General features: G+C 31.0%; 2 protein-coding genes across 3 annotated transcripts; one reads left to right on the forward strand and one right to left on the reverse strand.

Annotated features, from left to right (window-relative positions):
- Positions 1–9,275: 9,275 nt before the first annotated feature.
- Positions 9,276–13,390, forward strand: LOC112802496 (uncharacterized). Of its 2 annotated transcripts, XM_072237735.1 has the most exons (8): positions 9,276–9,503; positions 9,590–9,676; positions 9,779–9,958; positions 10,309–10,442; positions 10,790–10,960; positions 11,529–11,762; positions 11,862–11,950; positions 12,378–13,390. In XM_072237735.1, the coding sequence occupies exons 4-8, from the start codon at positions 10,400–10,402 to the stop codon at positions 13,227–13,229; spliced, it is 1,389 nt and encodes a 462-aa protein (XP_072093836.1). In that variant the 5' UTR covers positions 9,276–9,503; positions 9,590–9,676; positions 9,779–9,958; positions 10,309–10,399; the 3' UTR covers positions 13,230–13,390. The 2 variants fall into 2 exon arrangements, with proteins under 2 accessions (XP_072093836.1, XP_025701520.1); XM_025845735.3 differs by lacking the exon at positions 10,309–10,442.
- A 4,681-nt stretch (positions 13,391–18,071) lies between these two features.
- Positions 18,072–18,944, reverse strand: LOC112803944 (uncharacterized). Its single transcript, XM_025847393.1, has 4 exons — positions 18,832–18,944; positions 18,507–18,630; positions 18,401–18,413; positions 18,072–18,325 (listed from the first exon to the last, which is right to left on the reverse strand). Exons 1-4 carry the CDS (start codon positions 18,942–18,944, stop codon positions 18,072–18,074), a joined length of 504 nt encoding a protein of 167 aa, XP_025703178.1.
- Positions 18,945–21,143: the final 2,199 nt, after the last annotated feature.

Genomic DNA, 21,143 nt, shown 5'->3' on the forward strand with positions numbered 1-21,143 from the left:
ATTATCTAAGACCTAACAAGACGTACCTTGCATTGGCTAACGAGGTTGGGGCTTCGAACTTGAGTTTTTCAAAAAATGATGTCAGGAATTACATCACAAGCAAACTCTGCTGTGCCAACGAGAATGCGAACTTTAAGGAGATGGTGAATTATTTTGTGCGAATGAAAGAGATCAACCCGAACTTCTTTTATGCGATAGATTTTGACGATGCTAACAAGTTCAGGAACGCACTCTGGGTAGATGCAAGGTGCAAGGCTTTGTATGAAAATAGTATGGAGATATGGTGTCCTTTGACACCACATACAGGAGAAACAGGTATGTATACTTCTGGGTCAATTGTGAAAATCTTTATGTTTTTAATTTGTTTTATGTTTATAATTGTGGTTGTTGTTTTTGTAGACATGGACTATTGTTTGCATTCTTTGTCAGTGTCAACTACCATGAAAAGTCTACTCTTCTTAGTTGTGCTTTGCTGGAGAATGAGGATATCCCTAGTTTTGATTGGTTGTTCACCGAATGGGTGAGATGTGTGAGAACTGCACCATGGGCAAGACCATGTTTGGTACTATTAAGAAGGTCCTACCAAATACTTGCCATCGATGGTACATCTGGCACATACTAAAGAAGACACCTTTAAAACTTGGGGGTTACGCTCGGTACAGAGAATTGAATTATGAGCGACATTGTGTAGAATTCTCCTTCTGTGGACTCATTTGAAGTTGATTGGACTGAATTCATCAAAGATTTTGACCTAGGTCACAACAGATGGTTATCAGGTCCGTGTTATCGTTAACTTACTTCAGGTTTATTTGTTGCATATGGTTTATTGAGTTCTTGCATGTTTCTTTAGTTAATTATGGGATATTTTCTGGTTTATCTTAGTTGTTGTTTTTGTTTTAGGAGTGTAGTCAATGATTTTTTTTATCTTGTTAGTGGATGTTGTTTTTTAAAAGAAATGGATGGTTTCTCTTATTAGTAAACTGGATGTTTTTCTGTTTTTTTTTTCGTATCTTGTTTCATTCTAAGGTATTTTGGATGTGGTTATCTTGTTGTGTCTAAGAGAAACTCTTTTACCAGGTTATTTTTATGTAGACCTTTATGATAATTGATGAAGGTGGGTCCCAATATTCTTCAAAGGTGAATTTTGGGCCAGTATGAGGAGTATGCAAAGGAGTGAAAGTATGCACGCATTTTACGAGGGTTTCTACATTGAAAGAGTGGTTTGGTTTAGTTCGTCCATGAATATGACAATGTGCTTGGGAACAATGAGCAGAAAGAGTTGAAAGATATGCTGCAGACTCAAAAGGAGTCATCCCATGTGTATCGAGCACTACCATCGAGAGACAGTTTCAGCGAGAATACACCAGTAAATATGTTCAGGGATATTTAGCTGGAGTTAAGAAAAAAAGTTGATTACATTGTTCAGTCAAATGAACATCAGGGTGATTCTATTTATGTGAAAGTGGACAAGCAGAAAGATAGTTTAGGAGAAGACTGTATACCGTATATACGGAGTAGATTTTGACCCGTTGACTCATGAGGTTCGTTGTGTAACATGTTTGAATCCACCGGTATATTGTGTTACCACACCCTTGCTCTGTTGTCATACTACAGAGTTGACAGAGTACCGAGCTGCTAGGATCTTCCTCGATGGAGTAAGAACATAATGCGTAAGCACACCTACATTAAGAGTAGCCATGATGTGCCTCAGTCCGATAAAAGCCACAACTTGTTCAGGTGTCTATGTTCAAAGTTCTATAACGTTGCTTAGGATTTTGTTACTTGTGATGAGGAAACAGCCATATTGAGATCGGCTCTCTGGGATGCAAAGTCCAAGCTGACTGATTACCGTTCCAGCATGCGTTCCAATACTATTGCAGCGACTCAGAATAGCATGCCCACACAGAGTGCAGGTGGTGTTAGTGTACATGACATGCAGGGCCCTTCAAGAGTTGCAACTAAAGGTTGGCCGAAAAGTAAGAAGCTTGGAGTTGATTTGGACAAGTCAATTAAGAAATCTATGCAAAAAAAAGAAGAGAAATTCACATCCGGTATATGCTAGACCGTTGTATATCTGATCATTTGTTGAGACATTGTTGATGATTTGTATATGTTATTTTTTGTTTTTGTGTTATTCTTTTTTCAGGATGTTGTTGACCTTTGATCAGATAATGATTATGATGCATCTGGAAAAAAAGAATTCGGTGATGCTACCGGTTGGAATGCATCGGATGGTGGCAGATTCTTATCGCTGTTGAACTCTTTTGGGCATAGCTAGTATTTTTTTTTTGCTGGGTTGCACATGTTTTTAGTTTGGGTGGTTTCCATTCTATAGTTGGATACAAAAACTAGGGATAAATTTGTAAAATAATAAAGGGGATAGTCCACTATAAATAGGGAGGAGGAGTTATTAAGGTATCCACTTTTACACACAATCTCTCGTACTCTATAATATCTATAATTCTCTCGATGCGGTCTTTATGTTTTCAACAATCATCTTTGTATTTCCTTCAAACTTACAATACAAGATTATGAGTATTATTAGCTATTGTATTATCATTAAGGTAGCGATATTGCATCTTTACTCATACAAACGGATGATTTCACGAGTTTGCAAGTTATCCCTGTTCCGTTTATACTTCCGCACCTGGTGAAGCTGGAATTCATGGAATCACTTCGAAAGATCATGAAAATGTACAATCGTCTCAACTCCACCGCGTCAAAGAAAAGGCAATCCAGAAGATGAAGATTTGCGGGTTTGAGACAACCCGGCTATCCCAACCCGAATCCAACTAAAACACCCTCACAATGGTGGAATTCTTATGGGGATGAACATCCAGAACTTTAAAAGTTTGCTATCTGTGTCTTGAGTTTGACTTGTAGTTCATCGGGATGTGAGCGCAATTGGAGTGCTTTTGAGATAGTAAACTTTTAATTTGATACTAGCTTAGGAATTTATTTATTTTCTAAGTTATAGAATTAGTTAATTATTTATATTTATTATTTTCTAATTAGCATATGTTAATATATTAAATAAATACTCGCAAAATTTGATATTATTAGGTTCATACGAAAAGGAGAAATCGTTTGAATACAAGCACAATAAATGACGTTATTTTTGTGATGACCAATTCAAGATTGACAAGGAAGAAGCCATCAAGAAACACTGCTGACTATAGCCTTTAAGACTTGGATTCGGGTGAAAAATGAATTGTGGAAGATAAAAATATAATAGAAAATTTGGAGGAGTTTGACACACAAAATGATGTAAACTTAGTCCTTCAAGAAGATAGAGATAAAGATGGGTCCTTTGATTGATTTGGAAATTCCTCTTTCTTGATGATGATGTTTTCAACGATCTTCTCAACTTTTCTCCTAATGAAAATCAAAATGTTGGAGAACGTAACGATCACGACGTTAATCAATTGCTCTAATCTTTATATTTTTTAGTATGATGTTATGTTATCTATTTTATATTTGTGATATTGCATATTATTTTTTTGAATTTCAGACATGTGACTAATTTATATTTTTATCTTTAAACTTTACAAATATTATATTTTGTTACATATTTATGCTACTTTAGCTTTATTTTATCATTATGTTATTATTTATGATACTTTTGTTAAATTTAAATTCTATTTTTATTTAAATTACTTAATTTTATAATATTATATTGCTCTTATAATTGATAATGATAAATTTATATATTTGGTAGAATTTTATACGATTTTACGCTCTACGATTTTTAATAACTTTTTCGATTCTCCATAAAATCTCAATTTTCACTACTTTAATTATCATCGTTGATCGATTTGTGTGTGTGTCTATATATATATATATATATATATATATATATATATATATATTATTCATTTTTATGGATCTGCGAATATGCTGATCGAATCTACAGATACTTACCTTATATTCGATCGGATGTCCTGTGGATCAGATTTTATCTAAAATTTTCAGATCGACTTTGGATAAGTACCGCGGATCTACGGATTTTATCCAATCTATAAATACCTCTAATTTGATGATATTCTCACAATATAATACTTGATAATTTTTTAGAATAGATTTTTTATTACACACATGTGACACATAAGAGCTAGTAGTAAGTGACTAGTCTTATATTGTTTATTCTTGTAAATTTAATGCGTGTTGAAATCTTTTTTTAATGATTTATTTATAGATAAAGGTTTTAAAATAAATAATAGTAATCTTATTTATCTAAACTGCTTATTAATTAATAGAAATACATTATGAAAATTCTTGCCTTATTAATTGATAATATTTCATATGATAGGACATTTATAAAAATAATGCTAGATAATCATTAGAATTTATTATTTTTAGCTATCGGTTAGTTATTATTATTTAAAAATATGGAATAATGTATGTTGTCGATGTACTAAATTAAAAAAAATAGACTAAAAAAATTGAATTAATAATTAAATGATGACCAAAATAATAAATTTTAATAATCTCCTAATATTTCTTTATTTTATAATCCATTATATATAACAATACTTTATGATAACATATCCACAATAATAACTATTTTATAATAGTACCAATCATTTCTCTTGTTACTCTTTTTTTTGGTTAGAAAACAGGGCTAACGCGACAACGCGCAATTATCATTCTTCTTTGATAATTAATATCAGACTATTTTAATCTATCAAACACTGTATCCATAATACAGATACTTTTTGTTTTAAGTTGTTTTTTTTATTGTTGTTAGTACTCTCGACTACCAAAACAGTGGGGGATAAATTCAGACCAATTATATTATAGAACTTAATCAAAATACCATTATTACATCTAAACATTGGAATACATTTAAATGGTCACTTTTGTTTGATATTGTCATTAAAGATTCACTAATTTAGAATTTAGATCTTTTAAATTTTAAATTTTATTTTAGAGAGTAAAATATTGTGATCTCTCACCATTTATTTTATAGGTAGGACAAAAAAAATATAAAAAAACTATTAAAAAATAAGAGATCACACTTTACTTTCTAAAATAAAAATTTAAAATTTATACGATTTAAGTTTCTAATTTTAATACATATACTTACTATATCATTATTAATTCACCAACATTATATTCAAGAAAATCTATTACAATATTCACTATTAATTATATTTCTTTAATTATTGCTGTATCTGAACCTTTTCACACAAAGTGTATTAGATTATCACCTGGCACAATGTTTTATAAAGTTCTTAAATCTATTTTAATTTGTGTTAATTATGAGAAGAACGCTTATTGAATCAGATAGCCAACAATTAATCCAGGCAATAAAATCTCAAAGTTCAATAGAAAAAATTAAAGCAATTCTACAAGATATTCAAATTTTAAAAAGGTGATTGCTAGACTGTGAGTTTATTTGGATTTCTAAGAATAGAAATCGTCTGCCTCATATAATTGCTCAGCTAACAAACTCGAATAGATTGTAAGCGTCGTGGTGCATGTATCATACACAAGAAGTTGCGAAAATAATAAGAAAAGATAAATTCGAAATAACTTGATAATTTAGAAAAGATGGAGTCGGTTGAGGTAAGCAACGAGATTACAGATAAAGGATATGGATCAAGATCGCAGAGAAGAGGGGGGTCTAAGGTACTGGCGGCGTCGATGTTCTAACTGGCGACGATGATTCAACCTCTGAGGCAGAATTTCTTGTGAAAGTGATGCCAACAGAAAGACCTGATTCGGATTTCATGAATCAGATTGCGTCTTGATTCCAGACCCAAGGATCAACTGGAAAGTGGAGTTAAACATGATCATGTCTAGAGGCCATGGGAGCTTGTCTCTCGGCATTAGAATTCAACACACTGAGAGAAGATCAGTTTGGGGTTTGGGTTTGAGTGGGTTGGGCTACGGGTTTGGGTAAGGTTTTTGGATTTAGTCCGAGAAAAAAAAAGTTTGTTTTAAGTTGCTTTTGTTTTTTGAGGATGGAAGCTATGGGCTATGACATTGCTCCAGTATCGGCATAAGCTTAGGGCCCAAAATATAGTTTTTATTTTGGTATGGAGCCTGTGATGCTTATTATATAAAAGAAAGAGAAAAAAAAAAAAACCAAAACAGAGGCCATCTCCAAAAAGTGAAAAAGTAAAAGAAGAGTCTCTTGCTCTCTTTCTTTTCAGCAATTAAATTATTCAAATTCAATATATACTCTTTGATCCGGAAACAAATAAATTACACCAGAAAGCCTCACCGCCATGATTTATAATGGAAAAAACAAGAGAGGAAGAGGAAGAAAAAGAAAAAGATTGACCAAAAGAAAAAAAAAAGAGGAAATGAAAATTAAATTCTAAGAATCTGTAAAAGAAAATTCCCATTGTGAAAGCGTGCACATTTAAACATTTGCATCAAAATCCAAAATATTGTATCACTCCAAAAAATAGAACTATAACTTAAAAATATGAGGGGGAAATCCAACAATAAAAGTACATGATTAGCATCAATGACAAGTAACAAAAAGAGAATATCAAGAGAAAAAAGAGAGTCATCTCTTTGCTTTGGTTCTCTTAAACAATTTGATCGAACCCTCTCTTTTATGACCAATCTGACCAAATAATAATACTTAAAATAAAATACTATTTTAGTCTTTAATATTTAGATTAAATTTTAATTAAATTTTAATGATTTAAATATTTTATTTTAATTTTAAAATTTTTTAAATAAATTTAATATTGTCTTATTATTAAATTTGACTCAAATAATTAATAAAAAAATTTATATTAGTAATCATTAATAAATTAATTTTATTTATTAATTAAAATTAAATATTATATTAGCTTTTAAATATACTCATTATTTATGTTAAATTTAACTTTGAGATAATATTAAATTTATTTAACATTTTTTAAAATTAAAATAATAGTTTATCCTAATAGTTGAGAAATGTCGGATCCATAACATAACTAGTCTTTTTATTTATTTAAAATTTCGTTTTCTAGATAACATTTATAATCTAAGAATAAAAATTTGGCTTTGGTAGCAAAGCAAGTATATATGCAAGAAATGGAACAAACTAAAGTAAGGCATATTGAATTAAGGAACATGATTTTTATTTCTATTTTTTCCATAAATGCATGGAATCGTCTTATGGAACATCCCCAAACTCGTGATTAATTAACTCAACACTACTATTATATAAGAAAGAAAGTTATCCTTTTATTTTTTTTCTCTAATGTGAAAAAAATGAGGCTAAGTGAAAATATATAAAAGAATATATTTGATGGTGAGAGATTATTTGACAACATCAAAAGTTATAATTAAAAATAAATAAAATATAAGTATTTATAAGTATAAAAATATAATCATTTAAATAAAAAGATATTTATAGTATGATTTAAATTGATTTAAAAAATCGATATTTTTTGTTACTAGTTATATTGAATTGGATGGTTTATATCTTATCCAAATTTTATATTTTAAATTATAAAATTAATATATTTAAAAAAATTATTTTAAAATTTTTCTAATTATCCATAAAAATGATTTTTTTTAGGTGGGAACCACGTCTAAGCAAACTACTCCTAGCAAAAAAAAAAAAGGATTTGCATAATTAAAGATGCTTTATTTGTTTTGGAAACTAAAAAAAATATTTAATTTATTTAAAAAAATTCCTCTAAAAAATATTGAGTAATACCTCAAATCAATCTCGAAAAAATTTTTAGTCAAACATTTTAGTTTTCAACAAATTTTAGTCACCAAATCAATTTTTCAATTTTTATTTCATTAGACAAATCAATTTGATATTATATTGCTTGTTTATACAAAAAGACTATTATATCTTTTACTAAATAATGATAGGGTCTAATTTGTTTAATTTTTTTTATCAAAATTTGAGGTGAAAACTGATATGTTTAACAAAATAAAAGATTAGGAACTGATTTGATAATTAAAATTTTTTGAAAATTAAATTATTCTTCTAAAAATTTTGTGACTGATTTGGGATATTAATAAAAAGTATTAAATGATTAAAAAAATATACTTAATAATATTAATATCAATTAAGATAGGGGTATTTAAATCTAAACCGATCTAAATTAAACCGTTCATCCAATCTAATTCAAACCAAAACTGATTAAAACCGTATTCATTCGGATTTGATTGAATTTTATTTTTTGCAAACCGCTGGATCGAATCGGATTTCGAATCTACTTTTCATAACCGACCCAATCCAATTCAAACCGCACAATGTGCTATAATATTATTATTTTATTATTATATTTACAATTATGCTTATAACATGTTCAATTTGTTATATATTTTTATATTATTCATGTATTATTATTATTTAATAAATATTTTATGTTCAAAATATTATTTATTTGTTTATTTTAATTAACCTATAATTTTATTTCTATACTTATGTTATCGTTGGCTTTTTAAAATATTGTTGAGACTTGTTACGTTATTGTTAATTATTTAAAATTTGATGTTGAGACTTGTTATATGTATTAATTTTTTTAATTTACAAAACCGTAAATCAAATCCAATCCAAACCGCTTAAAATTGGATCGTATCGGATCAGATTTTTTTAAAACATCATCCAATCTAAACTGCACCGCAAGTAAATTAATGTTCGGATCGGATGAGTTTTTGACTCAAAACCGATCCAAACCGTATCGTGAACACCCTATATTAAGAAAACAAAAATAAGAAATTTCACTCCTTTATATGAAATAAACAAACTGCTTGATTGAACCGACAAAATAGAGAACGCAAAGCCACATTGGGGGCCATCATTAACTATGTAAATATGTAATGCATATTGTGCATTATCCCTAAACCCTAAACCTGAACTCTTCCACTCAATATTTAATGAAAGGAATGGAAATCAATAGAATTTCCCTCCAGAAACCAATCAAATCAAAATAATTGCAAACTTTGTAATAAGTATTAAACTTTAACATCTTACTTCTTTTTTTTTTTTCTTTTTTTGTCTTTACCCTTTTTATACCATGGGACCGAAAACTTGAACTGAGAAATAAACTCGCACATTCAAGTTTTTGTGGAACCACCTTTGTCGTAGAGATAGACATATACAAGTACAAGATATACTAAAAGGACAGGACAATCAATAAACACAAATTCTATATGATTGCATCTCACCATCAGTTCTACAATCTGTCTCCTCTACAAAATCTGAATCCTCCTTTTTAGAGTATTCTCTCTTGATTGTTACGTTTTCTTGTGAATGTCGGTTCGTGCTGATTCATATGAAGAAGAATACTACATTGATGCCCTTTGTCTTCTCTTTCTCTAATAATACTTTATTGGAATTTAATTTCATAAAAAATACGCACCTTATAGCTTAGCATATATAATACACATATGAGTATGTGACATTTGATAAAGATAATAAGGAACAAGAATAATGGGTTATAGGAGGAGTTGGCTTTTTCTGATTTTTTCTTTGGTGATTTTACCTGCTACCCTCTTCTCTTCAGCTTCAGCAGCACCACTACCACCTGCTAGTAAGTGCAACAATTCTTAATTTCTTTTGAAAAATTCTTGTTTTGTTGTTTTGTTCTATGGGAATTCATGTGACAACATCATGCAGAGATTGTTACTGGCTTTGTGTCCAATGCGGTTTCGGCGCTAGTTAAATGGCTATGGTCACTAAAATCCACATCTTCTAATAAACCAGGTATATATACAGAGTGGTCTTCAATTTCATTTCTTGGATGAGTTCTTTTTCTTTTTATTTTAAGATTGATATTTTCAATGGTTTAATTTCTGATCTTCATAGTGCAACAACATGGAAGGTCCATGGTGAAATTCGAAGGTGGCTACACTGTGGAGACTATATTTGATGGAACTAAGCTTGGAGTTGAGCCTTACTCAGTTGAAGTATCTCCAAATGGTGAATTCCTAGTTCTGGATTCAGAGAACAGTAATCTCTACAAGATTCCTGTCCCAATATCTCGATGTAAGCTTCTTTATTCTAAATGAGTCGTTGTTAATCAATTTATACCAGATACGTTAAAGTGACATGGTTATAAATTTTCATTAATGACTTGTCATTCAAGCAATAATCAATGTGAACATTATGACAAAATGGGTCTCACAAACTTCTTTTTCATGTTAAATTTTGAAATTTATCTAAGTTTGAAGATTTTGTATACCTTCATAGCTTTATTCAAATTGTCATTCAATTTGGTTATTCTTGGTCTGCCATATTCATTTTTAGTTTCAAGACAATGACAGAATTAAACAGCTATAGTGTTTAATCATTCTTGTGTCTTTTTTTTTTCTCTGCTTCATGGTCCCAAAATACAGATTCATTCAACATTCAAGACAAGTGTATCCTTTAAGATTTTCTGCTGGTTAAATTTTTTTCCTTAGTTTGTACGAGGACTTAACTTGTTGCATGGGAAACCTTTTGATTCAGCTGAGAAAAGCAAAGACGCTTGGTGAGCTTTTGTTAAGTGCAAGACTCCACTTTTTAAAGTACAATAATATACCTTATTCACAAATATAAAATAAAATAAAATATATTAAAGTAGTACAAATAAAGAGTATAACATATCTTTTAGCTGTACTACCCGTACAGAAGAATAAAACTAAATCATGCATTACAATAAAAATAGGGAGGGAAGGTACTAGAAAATAAAAAAGATACAGAATTTACAACTGTAGTCCTTCTTTACCTTTTTTTTTTAAATTTTTCCTGGTCCCTACAAATTTGATTTGTAATTTTGAGGTTCTTAAAGATAGTATTTTTTTTTTTATGGTTGATTAATGGAAAAAGTATATGCAGATGGCAGGCCCAAAGTTCTTGCTGGATCAAGTGAAGGGTATATTGGACACATAGATGGGAGACTTAGAGACGCCAGAATGAATCACCCTAAAGGGCTTACAGTGGATGACAGTGGAAATATTTACGTTGCTGACACTATGAATATGGCCATCAGAAAAATCACTGATCAAGGTATAAACTAAGGATTTACGTTCTAAATTTTACATACGCATCAAAGTAGTTAAAATAAGTTAGTTTGTTCACTCATTTAATTAAGCAACTGTAGGGAATTTGAATCCTATCTTGTGCATATAACAATTTATTGGTCAACGACATACCATTAAATGTTAAACATAAATGGTAACCGACTTGAATCTAAAATCGTATGATCTAATAAATTATCACAGTAAATTGACTTATTCAAAATTATAATATCAAAAGATTTTGAGTTAATAAGAGTTTTAACTACCTTAATATAAGCACAAACATAAATTGACTTATATGTGTTAATGTTGCAAGTGTGAGAAATAGTGTATGAAATTAGTTACACATTGAAAAAAGTAAAGAAGAATGAAGAGTTTATAAGATGAGAGACGCATTAATTTATTACTTTTTGAGTTGGTTTGAGTAATTGATTGGTGAGTTTAAGATAAGACATGTGTACCACAAGAGATTGGTGTTCATGTTTTTCTCTCTTAGGTGCACCAAAAATTTGGTTACTAGCCTCTGTATTTACAGTGATTTTATAATATGCATGAAGGGGTTACAACCATTGCGGGTGGTGGAAAATGGGGGCAATCAAGAGGGCATGTTGATGGTGCAAGTGAAGATGCAAAATTTTCAAATGATTTTGATGTAAAGTATGTTGGTAGCAGCTGCTCCCTTTTGGTGGTGGATCGTGGAAACCAAGCAATTAGAGAAATTCAACTCCACCATGATGATTGTAATACTGATTCTTCTTCTTCCGATGACTATGATGCTAGTTTCCACTTAGGTATCACTAAACAAACCTTATTTTTGGTATTTTTCGGGTGGGGAGTGAGATTGGGAATTTTATATATATGTTTTTAATATTTTGATATAAAAATTGTAGGAATAGTGGTGCTTCTTGCTGCTGGATTCTTTGGCTATATGCTAGCATTACTGCAGTGGAGAGTGAGAGCAATGTTTTCTTCTCATGATGTAAGTAAAACACATACATGTGCTAATGATTTTTCTTCTATTACATTATGCTCTGCTTTCACATTTACCATTGTGACAATTTAGAATATTTATAAATTTCAGTTATCTTTTCTCTTCATGGTTAGAAAGTTTATTCATTTTTTCGTTGACCTGCTGCACTCATCCATACTATGCAAATTCTTCCTGTTTGTTATGATTCTTTTTACATTTTTTTTCGTAAGTAGAATGTTTACAAGGTCCATATTACAAAATTTTCTCCCAAAAATTATGGAGATATGCAATGTTTAAATTATAGTTTTGTCCCAAATATATTGCATTATAATAAATAGCGGCCAAAACTGATCTGAGTAGTTAGCTCACCCATCCGCTTAGTACTGACCCTATTAAACATGTAATAATCAGCATAATATTATTGTTTCATTTTCAGGATCCAAGACCTCCATTAAGGAAAGGCACAGCACCTCCACCACATCAAAGGCTTCCTCCAAACTCAGTCAGGCCTCCATTGATCCCAAGTGAAGACGAGGACGAATTCGAGAAACAAGAAGGCTTCTTTGTCTCCATTGGAAGACTCTTCCTCAACTCAGGCACATCCATGGCTGAAATCTTAGGTGGCTTATTCTCATCATCATCATCCAAAAGGAACAAATCTTCACAACTTCATCAATATCATCATCATCCTCAATACCAACAACAATACCACCATTATCCACCATCAAACAGGACCCATCATCAATCATGGCCAGTGCAAGAGAGTTATGTGATTCCAAATGAAGATGAACCTCCTCCACCATTAGAAACAAGAACACCAACACATAATAGAAAAACAACAACATACCCTTTTGTTACCAACAATAACAATGAGATTGAGAAGCCACAGAACTCGAAACCAATTAGGCCTAATAATAATTATTTGGACAAATGGGATGATGATAATAATGGAGGTGACTATGATGATGGTGATCATCAACATCAACAACAACAACCGCCACATCATCAATATAAGCATCCTAAGCTTCAGCACCATCAGATTCAACAACACCAGCAGCATCATCAAATTCAAACACGCTACTCTTCATCAACAACAACAGCCAACACCCCACAAGGCTACTACGAGCCGAGCTGCGAGCCGAATGAGATCGTGTTTGGCGCAGTTCAAGAACACGATGGGAGGCGTGAAGCTATGGTTATAAAAGCTGTAGATTATGGGGATCCCAAGTACAGTCACCATAGTATTCGTCCCAGGTTGAATTATGTTGGTTACTCTCATGCTTATTGAGGACCATAGTTACTACAACTATGTTTGTTTTTTGTAACTTGATATATAGTGGCTAATCAAAGCGTAGATTACTTGCTTCCTAGTTAGGAGTTAGGACACATTATTATTATTATTATTATTAGACGAATTATAAATAAATAAACAACGAAAGGGAGACACAAGTCCTAAGTGTGCAAACAACAATAGAATTTCATGAGACCTTCCTCGTTGAGGACAACTACCAGATGAAAATTTATTTACCCATTCCCAAATCACTTAAGCAACCGCATATTAAACCATCAAGCAGTGAAGTTCCGATAGAATTTTATTATATTTGTTATTAATATAAAAATTAGTTTGGGTAATATTATAATTATTAAAGAATTGAATTAGTTAATTATATTGGCAGTTTTGTTAGTTTTATGATAGAGAGAATTGTTCATAAAAGATATATTCTAGATCTCTAATTCTAATCATTATAACAGACATTTTGGTTTCATTCAAATTTAGTAGTTTAAGAATTAAAAATTTTAAATTTAAATTAAAAATTATTGTCAATAGCTGGAGGTAGTAAATTATTAATTTAATGAAATAACTAATATGTGGTATTAAAATAAAAAAAAATTGTTCTTGTCTTGTCATTTCAAAAATTAATGACTCTGCAGTTATTTGATCAATTGTTTTCAAAAAACAAATGTATAATATAAATTTTGGAATAAGAAACAAAACTATTGAAATTAAAATTAACACTCCAAGAAAAGAAAAAATAATAAATAATATTCTCCGAAAGAATCTCCTCAAATTATGTAGTAGTTATTTTTCATATTGGCATAATTTTTCATAATTTTTATAAATTTTTATTTTTTGAAATAAAAAAGGAAAGAAAAGACGGTATGGAAGAAAACGATGAAACGACCGCATGATATATACCATGGTTTTGAAAATCGGACTGGACCGACCGGTTCAATCGAAATAATTGGGAACCGGTTACTTAATCAGTCCGGGTAATGGCAAAAATCGGCTGGCAAAGAATCGGTGAAAAAATCGGTCGAACCGGAGTTAATTGACGAACTGGAAGAATCGTCCGGTTTTTTTGCGGTTTAGTAGTTTGCAACTTCAGATGCCAAACGACGTCGTTTTGGCCTTTTTTTTTAAAAAAAAAGAAAGGCGTACGCGTTCTGTGGTAACCTAACCCACTATGCCACTAACCCTAATTTGAGTAATCTCCCGTTTCTTCCCCTTTCGAAGTGCCTTCAGCGCCAGCGGCCATTCACCCACCAAGGCCACCATTGCCACCAAGCTCCATTCACCCACAGCCACCCACAGCAGCCGTGACCACCACTGCGTTCTGCTTCTCGCTGAACCCGCCTCCTCGTCGCCGAACGTCGCCGAGCCCGCCTCCTCATTCGCCACCCACAGCCATCCACAGCAGCCGCGACCACCACCGCGTTCTGCTTCTCACTGAGCCTGCCTCCTCGTCGCCGATCGTCGCCGAGCCCGCCTCCTCATTCGCCGGTAAGACTTTGTTCTTGTCTTCTTGAATTTGAACTTGCTTCCTTCTTAATTCTGATTATGATTTATGAGTTCTATGTTTCTTGATTTTGATTTTCTGAGGTTCTGATCTTGATTTCTGAGCTTGCCTGTTCTATGCTGCCTTCTTGATTTTTGTTTTTGATTTTCTGAGGTTCTGATCTTGATTTATGAGCTCGCCTATTCTATGCTGCCTTCTTTATGAGCTCGCCTGATCTTGATTTTCTGAGGTTCTGTTCTATGCTGCCTTCGTTTTGAGGTTATTTTGATTGCTGTTTCATTATTTTCATGATTGCTGTTTTTTATTTTGAATATGTTTTGCTGCTTCTGTTTGCTGCTTCATGAATCATGATGAATATTTTTTGCTGCTTCTAAATATGTATGCTGTTTCATTATTTTCATGATTGCTGTTTTTTATTTTGAATATGTTTTGCTGCTTTTGTTTGCTGCTTCATGAATCATGATGAATATTTTTTGCTGCTTCTGAATATGTTTGCTGTTTCATTATTTTCATGATTGCTGTTTTTTATTTTGAATATGTTTTGCTGCTTCTGTTTGCTGCTTCATGAATCATGTTGAATATTTTTTGCTGCTTTTGAATATGTTTGCTGTTTTATTATTTTCATAATTGCTGTTTTTGATTTTGAATATGTTTTGCTGCTTCTGTTTGCTACTTCATGATGAATATTTCTTGCTGCTTTTGAATATGCTTGCTGTTTCATTATTTTCATGGTTTTCTGAAGTTGTTTTCTGGTCTTTGATTTTCTAATTGTTGTTATAGATGGAACAATCACAAAGTAACCCACAGCCACAAGATAATGCTGTTCAAGATTATCAATGAAACACTTAATGATAATTATGATTTTTGATGAGTTGCACCTTTGATTAGTTGAAAACTTGCTAGTAATTGTTTCTTTTGAATGTAGAACATTATCGGTTTGTCATTATGTACATTTTTTTTGTTTAGTTATAAACTTTGATGTTTGAAGTTGTTTGTGAACCTCTAATATTAAGTAATGGATAATTTATTATGTGAAACATTAAATTTTATTAAGTTAGAAATTATTGAATTTATATACTTAAAATTATTTTAAGTTTTTTAATAATTTTATTTAATATTTAATTAAACCGATTGAACCCCGATCAAACCAGTAAACCATTTAACCAGTAACCTCACCGGTTTATTGACCGATCCGATTCTCGCAACCTTGATTTATACCAGCGCAATTGTAATTTTTTTTCCACGCTAGGTCATTGGATTTCACCACAATTTAAATAAAGATTACCTTAGATAACAATGACTTTTTGAATAATATAAATAATCACCAATTAAATAAAAATATATTATATTTTTAAATTATTTATCTAAATCTTCATATTAGAATAATCATCTGTACACCTAGTAAAATGAACATCCGATATATTTATTATCCACATTGTTTAATATTTTCATTCTCTATCTATATATTTTTTTTAAATAAACGTGATAAAAAATACAACCTTTTTTCAGGTTGGATTAGTGGATTTTACAATTCAAATAAACTTGATAAAAATACAAACTTTACTTTGAGAAAGATTTGAACTTGATACTTCAAATATTACCAAAATAGTTGAGCACTAGACCGTTTTTAATCTATTATATTATATATTATTCGATTTATTTATTTGGTGATTATAGTTATATTTACATGTAATATAAATTCTTCCATTACATATTATATTATGATTAATATATAATTTATTAAAAAATATCCACAATATTTTTTATAATAATTATATTTAAAAAATTACATAAATATTAATATAATATATTTATAATTATTGTAAATAATATTTATTATGCTATTTACATATAATTAGGTTGAAATAAAAAATATTTTGCTTTTTAATTAGCCAACATATATTAAGAAGTAGTATTTTATTTTTTAATTTCAATACTATAGTCAATATAATGAATATTATGGGTATTAAAGTTTTTGTTTACAAGTAAATTTTAATGATACTATGATTCATATATATTTATTAATTTGCATTGTCATGTATCATTATATTTTATGGATTTTAATTGGTGGTGCAGAATTTCGAATACCGGCAAGTATACCAGGTCGTAGCAAGTAATAACTCAAGTGAGTGTGTATCGATCCCACGAGAATTAATGGATTAAGCAATAATAGTTGAGTGATTAGACTAGTCAAACAAGCTAAGTTGAGTGATTTCGAGTTTGAATAGCATAAAGCAGTAAATCAGAGAGTTCAAAATGCAAGTAATGAAGGGTTGGTGAAAATAGTATGAGAAAACAGATAAAATTTTGGAGATGTTTAAATTTCCGGATTAATAATTCTTATCAACTACTTTAATCATGCAACGATTCAATTCATGATAAACCTTAAGTGATTAAACTCTAATTCCTTATTAGTAATTTAATCTCATCTAACTCAATCAACCGCCAATTCCTTGGTCACTTAATTTAAATTAGAAGATCAAGTCCAATTCTAGTTTAAGAACCACACAAGCCCTAAGCACCTAAAAATAAGGAGATTATATGTTACGTATCTCGTTAAATTTAGATAATTAGAGAATTATGAGAAATTGATTTCAAGCTGTTATTCAAGTGATTTAACTTTTCCAAGATTCGACAAGAATTAAAATAGAAAAAGAGTTATCTTCCAATATACTTTAATTTCTTGGATGAAGAACGAAACCAATCCTTAAATTTAAATCAGTGTATTGATTAAGAGTAGAATAACAATAGTATTAATCCATTAAAATAAACAGAGTTCCTAACCTTAACAATGGGGGTTTAGTTGCTCATGACCCAGAGAAAAACCTAGAGTAAAAAGTATGAAATTACTGAATGAAGAAGAAGCAGAGAAGAGAGCCCAAAGGACTGAATCTTTTCTCCTTTTATATCTAATCCTAATTGATTTCAAATAAAAATTCTAAACCCTAATAATATCTTTTTCTAATTTAAAAATTAATTAAAGAAAAACAAATAAAGCCTTCCGTGGAGCACTTGGACGTGCTACTGGCTCTAATGCCGAGCAGTGGCGTTTAGCACCACCAAACAGAGAGCATATATGCCATTTCTAGACTCTTGGTGCTAAACGCCAGATAGTGGCATTTAGCGCCACTAGCACAGGATTTTGGCACACTTTACAAGGCACCTGGCGCTAAACGCCAAGTCGTGGCTTTTAGCGCCAGCTTCACGGAGAGCTTGCACGAAGTACGAGGCATTTGGCGCTAAACGCCAGGTATTGGTTTGTGTCTGTTTGAAATCACTAAGATGCCGAGTTGTGGTGTCACATGCTGCCGCAGATACGAAAGAAAGAATGACTAAGCCTCCTTCGTCTCACCCTCAACAACGGCAAATGCAATAGGCAAAATGTTTACATTGTCATCTTGAGCAATGGCCATCAATAACGTGCCACCATATTTACCATATAAGTGGGTGCCATCGATGAAAATAAGTGGCTTGTCAATGTTTGAAAGTCTCAACACACGGTGGAAACGTCCAAAAAAAATCCAATGAAACATGACAGTATTGACTAAACCAGACCAAGGTTGTGTCATAAGTTGTACCCAGGTACCTAAAAATCCATTAATAGTTAGCACATATAGATGGTGACTTTATACATAACTAAGGACATTGAAATGAATTTTACCAGGCAAGTATATCTGCATAGCAAATAACCAACGAGGAAACTCGTTATATGACTCCTCCTAATTGCCATATATTCTAGCAATGACTTTCTACTTTGCAAGCCAAACCTTTCTGTAGGACGCCTTGCAATCAAAGTGATTCTCCATACCTCCTTGCAAAAGCTTGATGCTGATTGTTGGATCTACTTTAACCATTGTGAATATGTATTGAGCAATCACCTTTGAATCCAACCTACGATGGTCTTAACCTATGGATGTTTGCATGCAAGTATGAGGACTATTGTATCTCCTAACCTCCCATTTTTCTTGCTTTCGATGGTATGCTATGCGTATGCTCCAAGAGCAACCGAGCCCGAACTGGATACACTGTACATTATATCTCAACTAGTCACTCTCTAGAATTTTGTACTCCATAGCCCTCCTGATGATGTACCTCTTAACTGCCAACATGACTTCTTCCTTATTCTCAAATTGTTGTCCAACCTCAAACTCATTGCTTGGATCCTCTTCGGGGCCTCCATGGGTAAACAACAAATCAGAAGTCATTGCATCGAGATTCAACCTGGAGAAGTGATCCAGCCAGTCATATGGTCGAGAAATGGCAGGCTGTGTCAAAGCAATTTATGTGTCACTGTAGTAGTTCATCTGTTCTTCCTCGTCACCATCATCAGGAATTTCCGTTGGTTCATCATTAGCATCGTCTCCGTCATCAAGGTTAACTTTATACGGATCCATCATTGGATCCCTTATAGCAGAACCCTCATGACTTTCAACATTATCTTCCATCATGTCAGCATTACCAAGTTTAGCGTTCGAGCCTTCTTGACTACCTTCAGGTGGCATATTTAGATCAACCATCATCCTTCTAATATTTCGTCTAATAACTCCACTTAAAGGACTATCATCCACAGTATCCGCAGATGTTTCTCGTCCACCCAACTCAACGAGAAACACGAATAATTCCAAAGATGAACATTTGTCCATCAGTTGTGCCACAACCTTATAAGACATACGTCCTCGTCGTCACGTAACCGATACCTAATTCAAAACAGATATTTCTTAAAATCGTGGTCTAATAAACATAATAACAACAGAGCAAATACAACTGTAACATACCTTTTATAAATCAAATTGTCATCTACTTCGGTCGAATATCTGTAGTAAATTTTTTTCACTCTCCTCGTTTGTTGTTGCCCAACATAATGCAATATCAAATTTTTTAATGCTATTAGACTGTTAATTTCCGGTGTCATGTACGTAATTATTGATTGTCCAGACTTAAAAATGAGAGAACTTTTTTCATCATATACTATTTTACTATCATAATGAATGAATAACAATATATTTATTGACATTGTAAAAAAAAATACTAAAATAAAAACCAAATAGGCCACCAGTTCTGCTTTTATTTTAAAAACTCTACTTAGTTTGTCAAAAGATGTGACAAATTTTATATAAATTATAAATTCGTCGGGAGTGCAATGTATTTGTCCTAAATTCCAAAAAAAATGCGTATCTAAGAATTTAACGTTAAAATAATGATGTGAAAATAATAATTTTCTTAATTTATTTCAAAAAAAAATTATGATTGGAACATACGGCATATGAATGATCATATCATATGACACATAATTAGTTTATGTCTTATGGCTGGCTCTCCTAGGAAACGGTCAATTATATATCAAAAGCAATCAATCAACTTAAATTAGTATTGAAGAAAAGTAGTCATCATTTTAAGCAAAAGTTTAATTAATAATAATTTCATAATATATAGAAACCAACTAAAATAGGTGAAGAAATGCCTTTAACATTGAAGATTTTATTTGTTTAGCTTCTTTTCGACAAAAGGACTTTTTTTCTATTGTTTTATGTTAATTAGCTTATGTATACCAAAAATTTTTTTATGTGAATTTATTTAAAAAATTTATTTATATACTAAAATTAATTATTAAATTAATTACTAATATATTTATATATAATTGCATGTATAATTTAATTTATTTTTAATATATATATTTATTTTTTAATATATATTTTAAATTAATAATTAATTTTAGTGATTGATTTTAATGTTCACATGATTAACATGATAACTCATTTGTGTTCCTTCGACCGAGCTTCATTTTAAATCTCTATGCATGTAATCAAGGCGTAAGAACGTACATGCCTATCTGGTGGTGTATAGTATATATTTGTACCTATTATTTAGTCGCTTATGAATGAATATAATCGAGTACTCTCTTATTTGATATGAAAAATGTCATATATTAATTACAACAAAATTTTATATTTAAGTAATTTAATGAATCAAGTCTAGCCAAATTTTTAGATTTATGCAATTTTTTTATGTTTCAGTTCTTCTTCTTCTTTCCTTCTTCTTTCAAATTTACATACGTACATTCTTTTTTATCCTTGATATTACGTCATCTTTTTCTCTTCCTTTTTTTATTATTTTTTAATTTAGTTACCATCGTCACCAATAGTACCTCCTCCTCCTCCTCCTTCTCCTTCTTTTTTAATTGGAATTTCTTTTCATCTTTTTTTTTTCATCTTTCTCCTTCGTCATCATGATCATCATCGTTATCGTCATTATCTTCTTTTAATACGTCTCATGGTTATCGTTATCGTCGTTATTGTTATTATTATTATCAAATTTGTACCATATTGATGACATTGTTCTTATCCAAAATTGATTTGGATATGTTTTTGTTTAAAATTGACTTGTTTTGTGCTTGCTTTGAAATG

Source organism: Arachis hypogaea, chromosome 5, assembly GCF_003086295.3.
Source record: "Arachis hypogaea cultivar Tifrunner chromosome 5, arahy.Tifrunner.gnm2.J5K5, whole genome shotgun sequence".
NCBI lineage: Eukaryota > Viridiplantae > Streptophyta > Magnoliopsida > Fabales > Fabaceae > Arachis > Arachis hypogaea.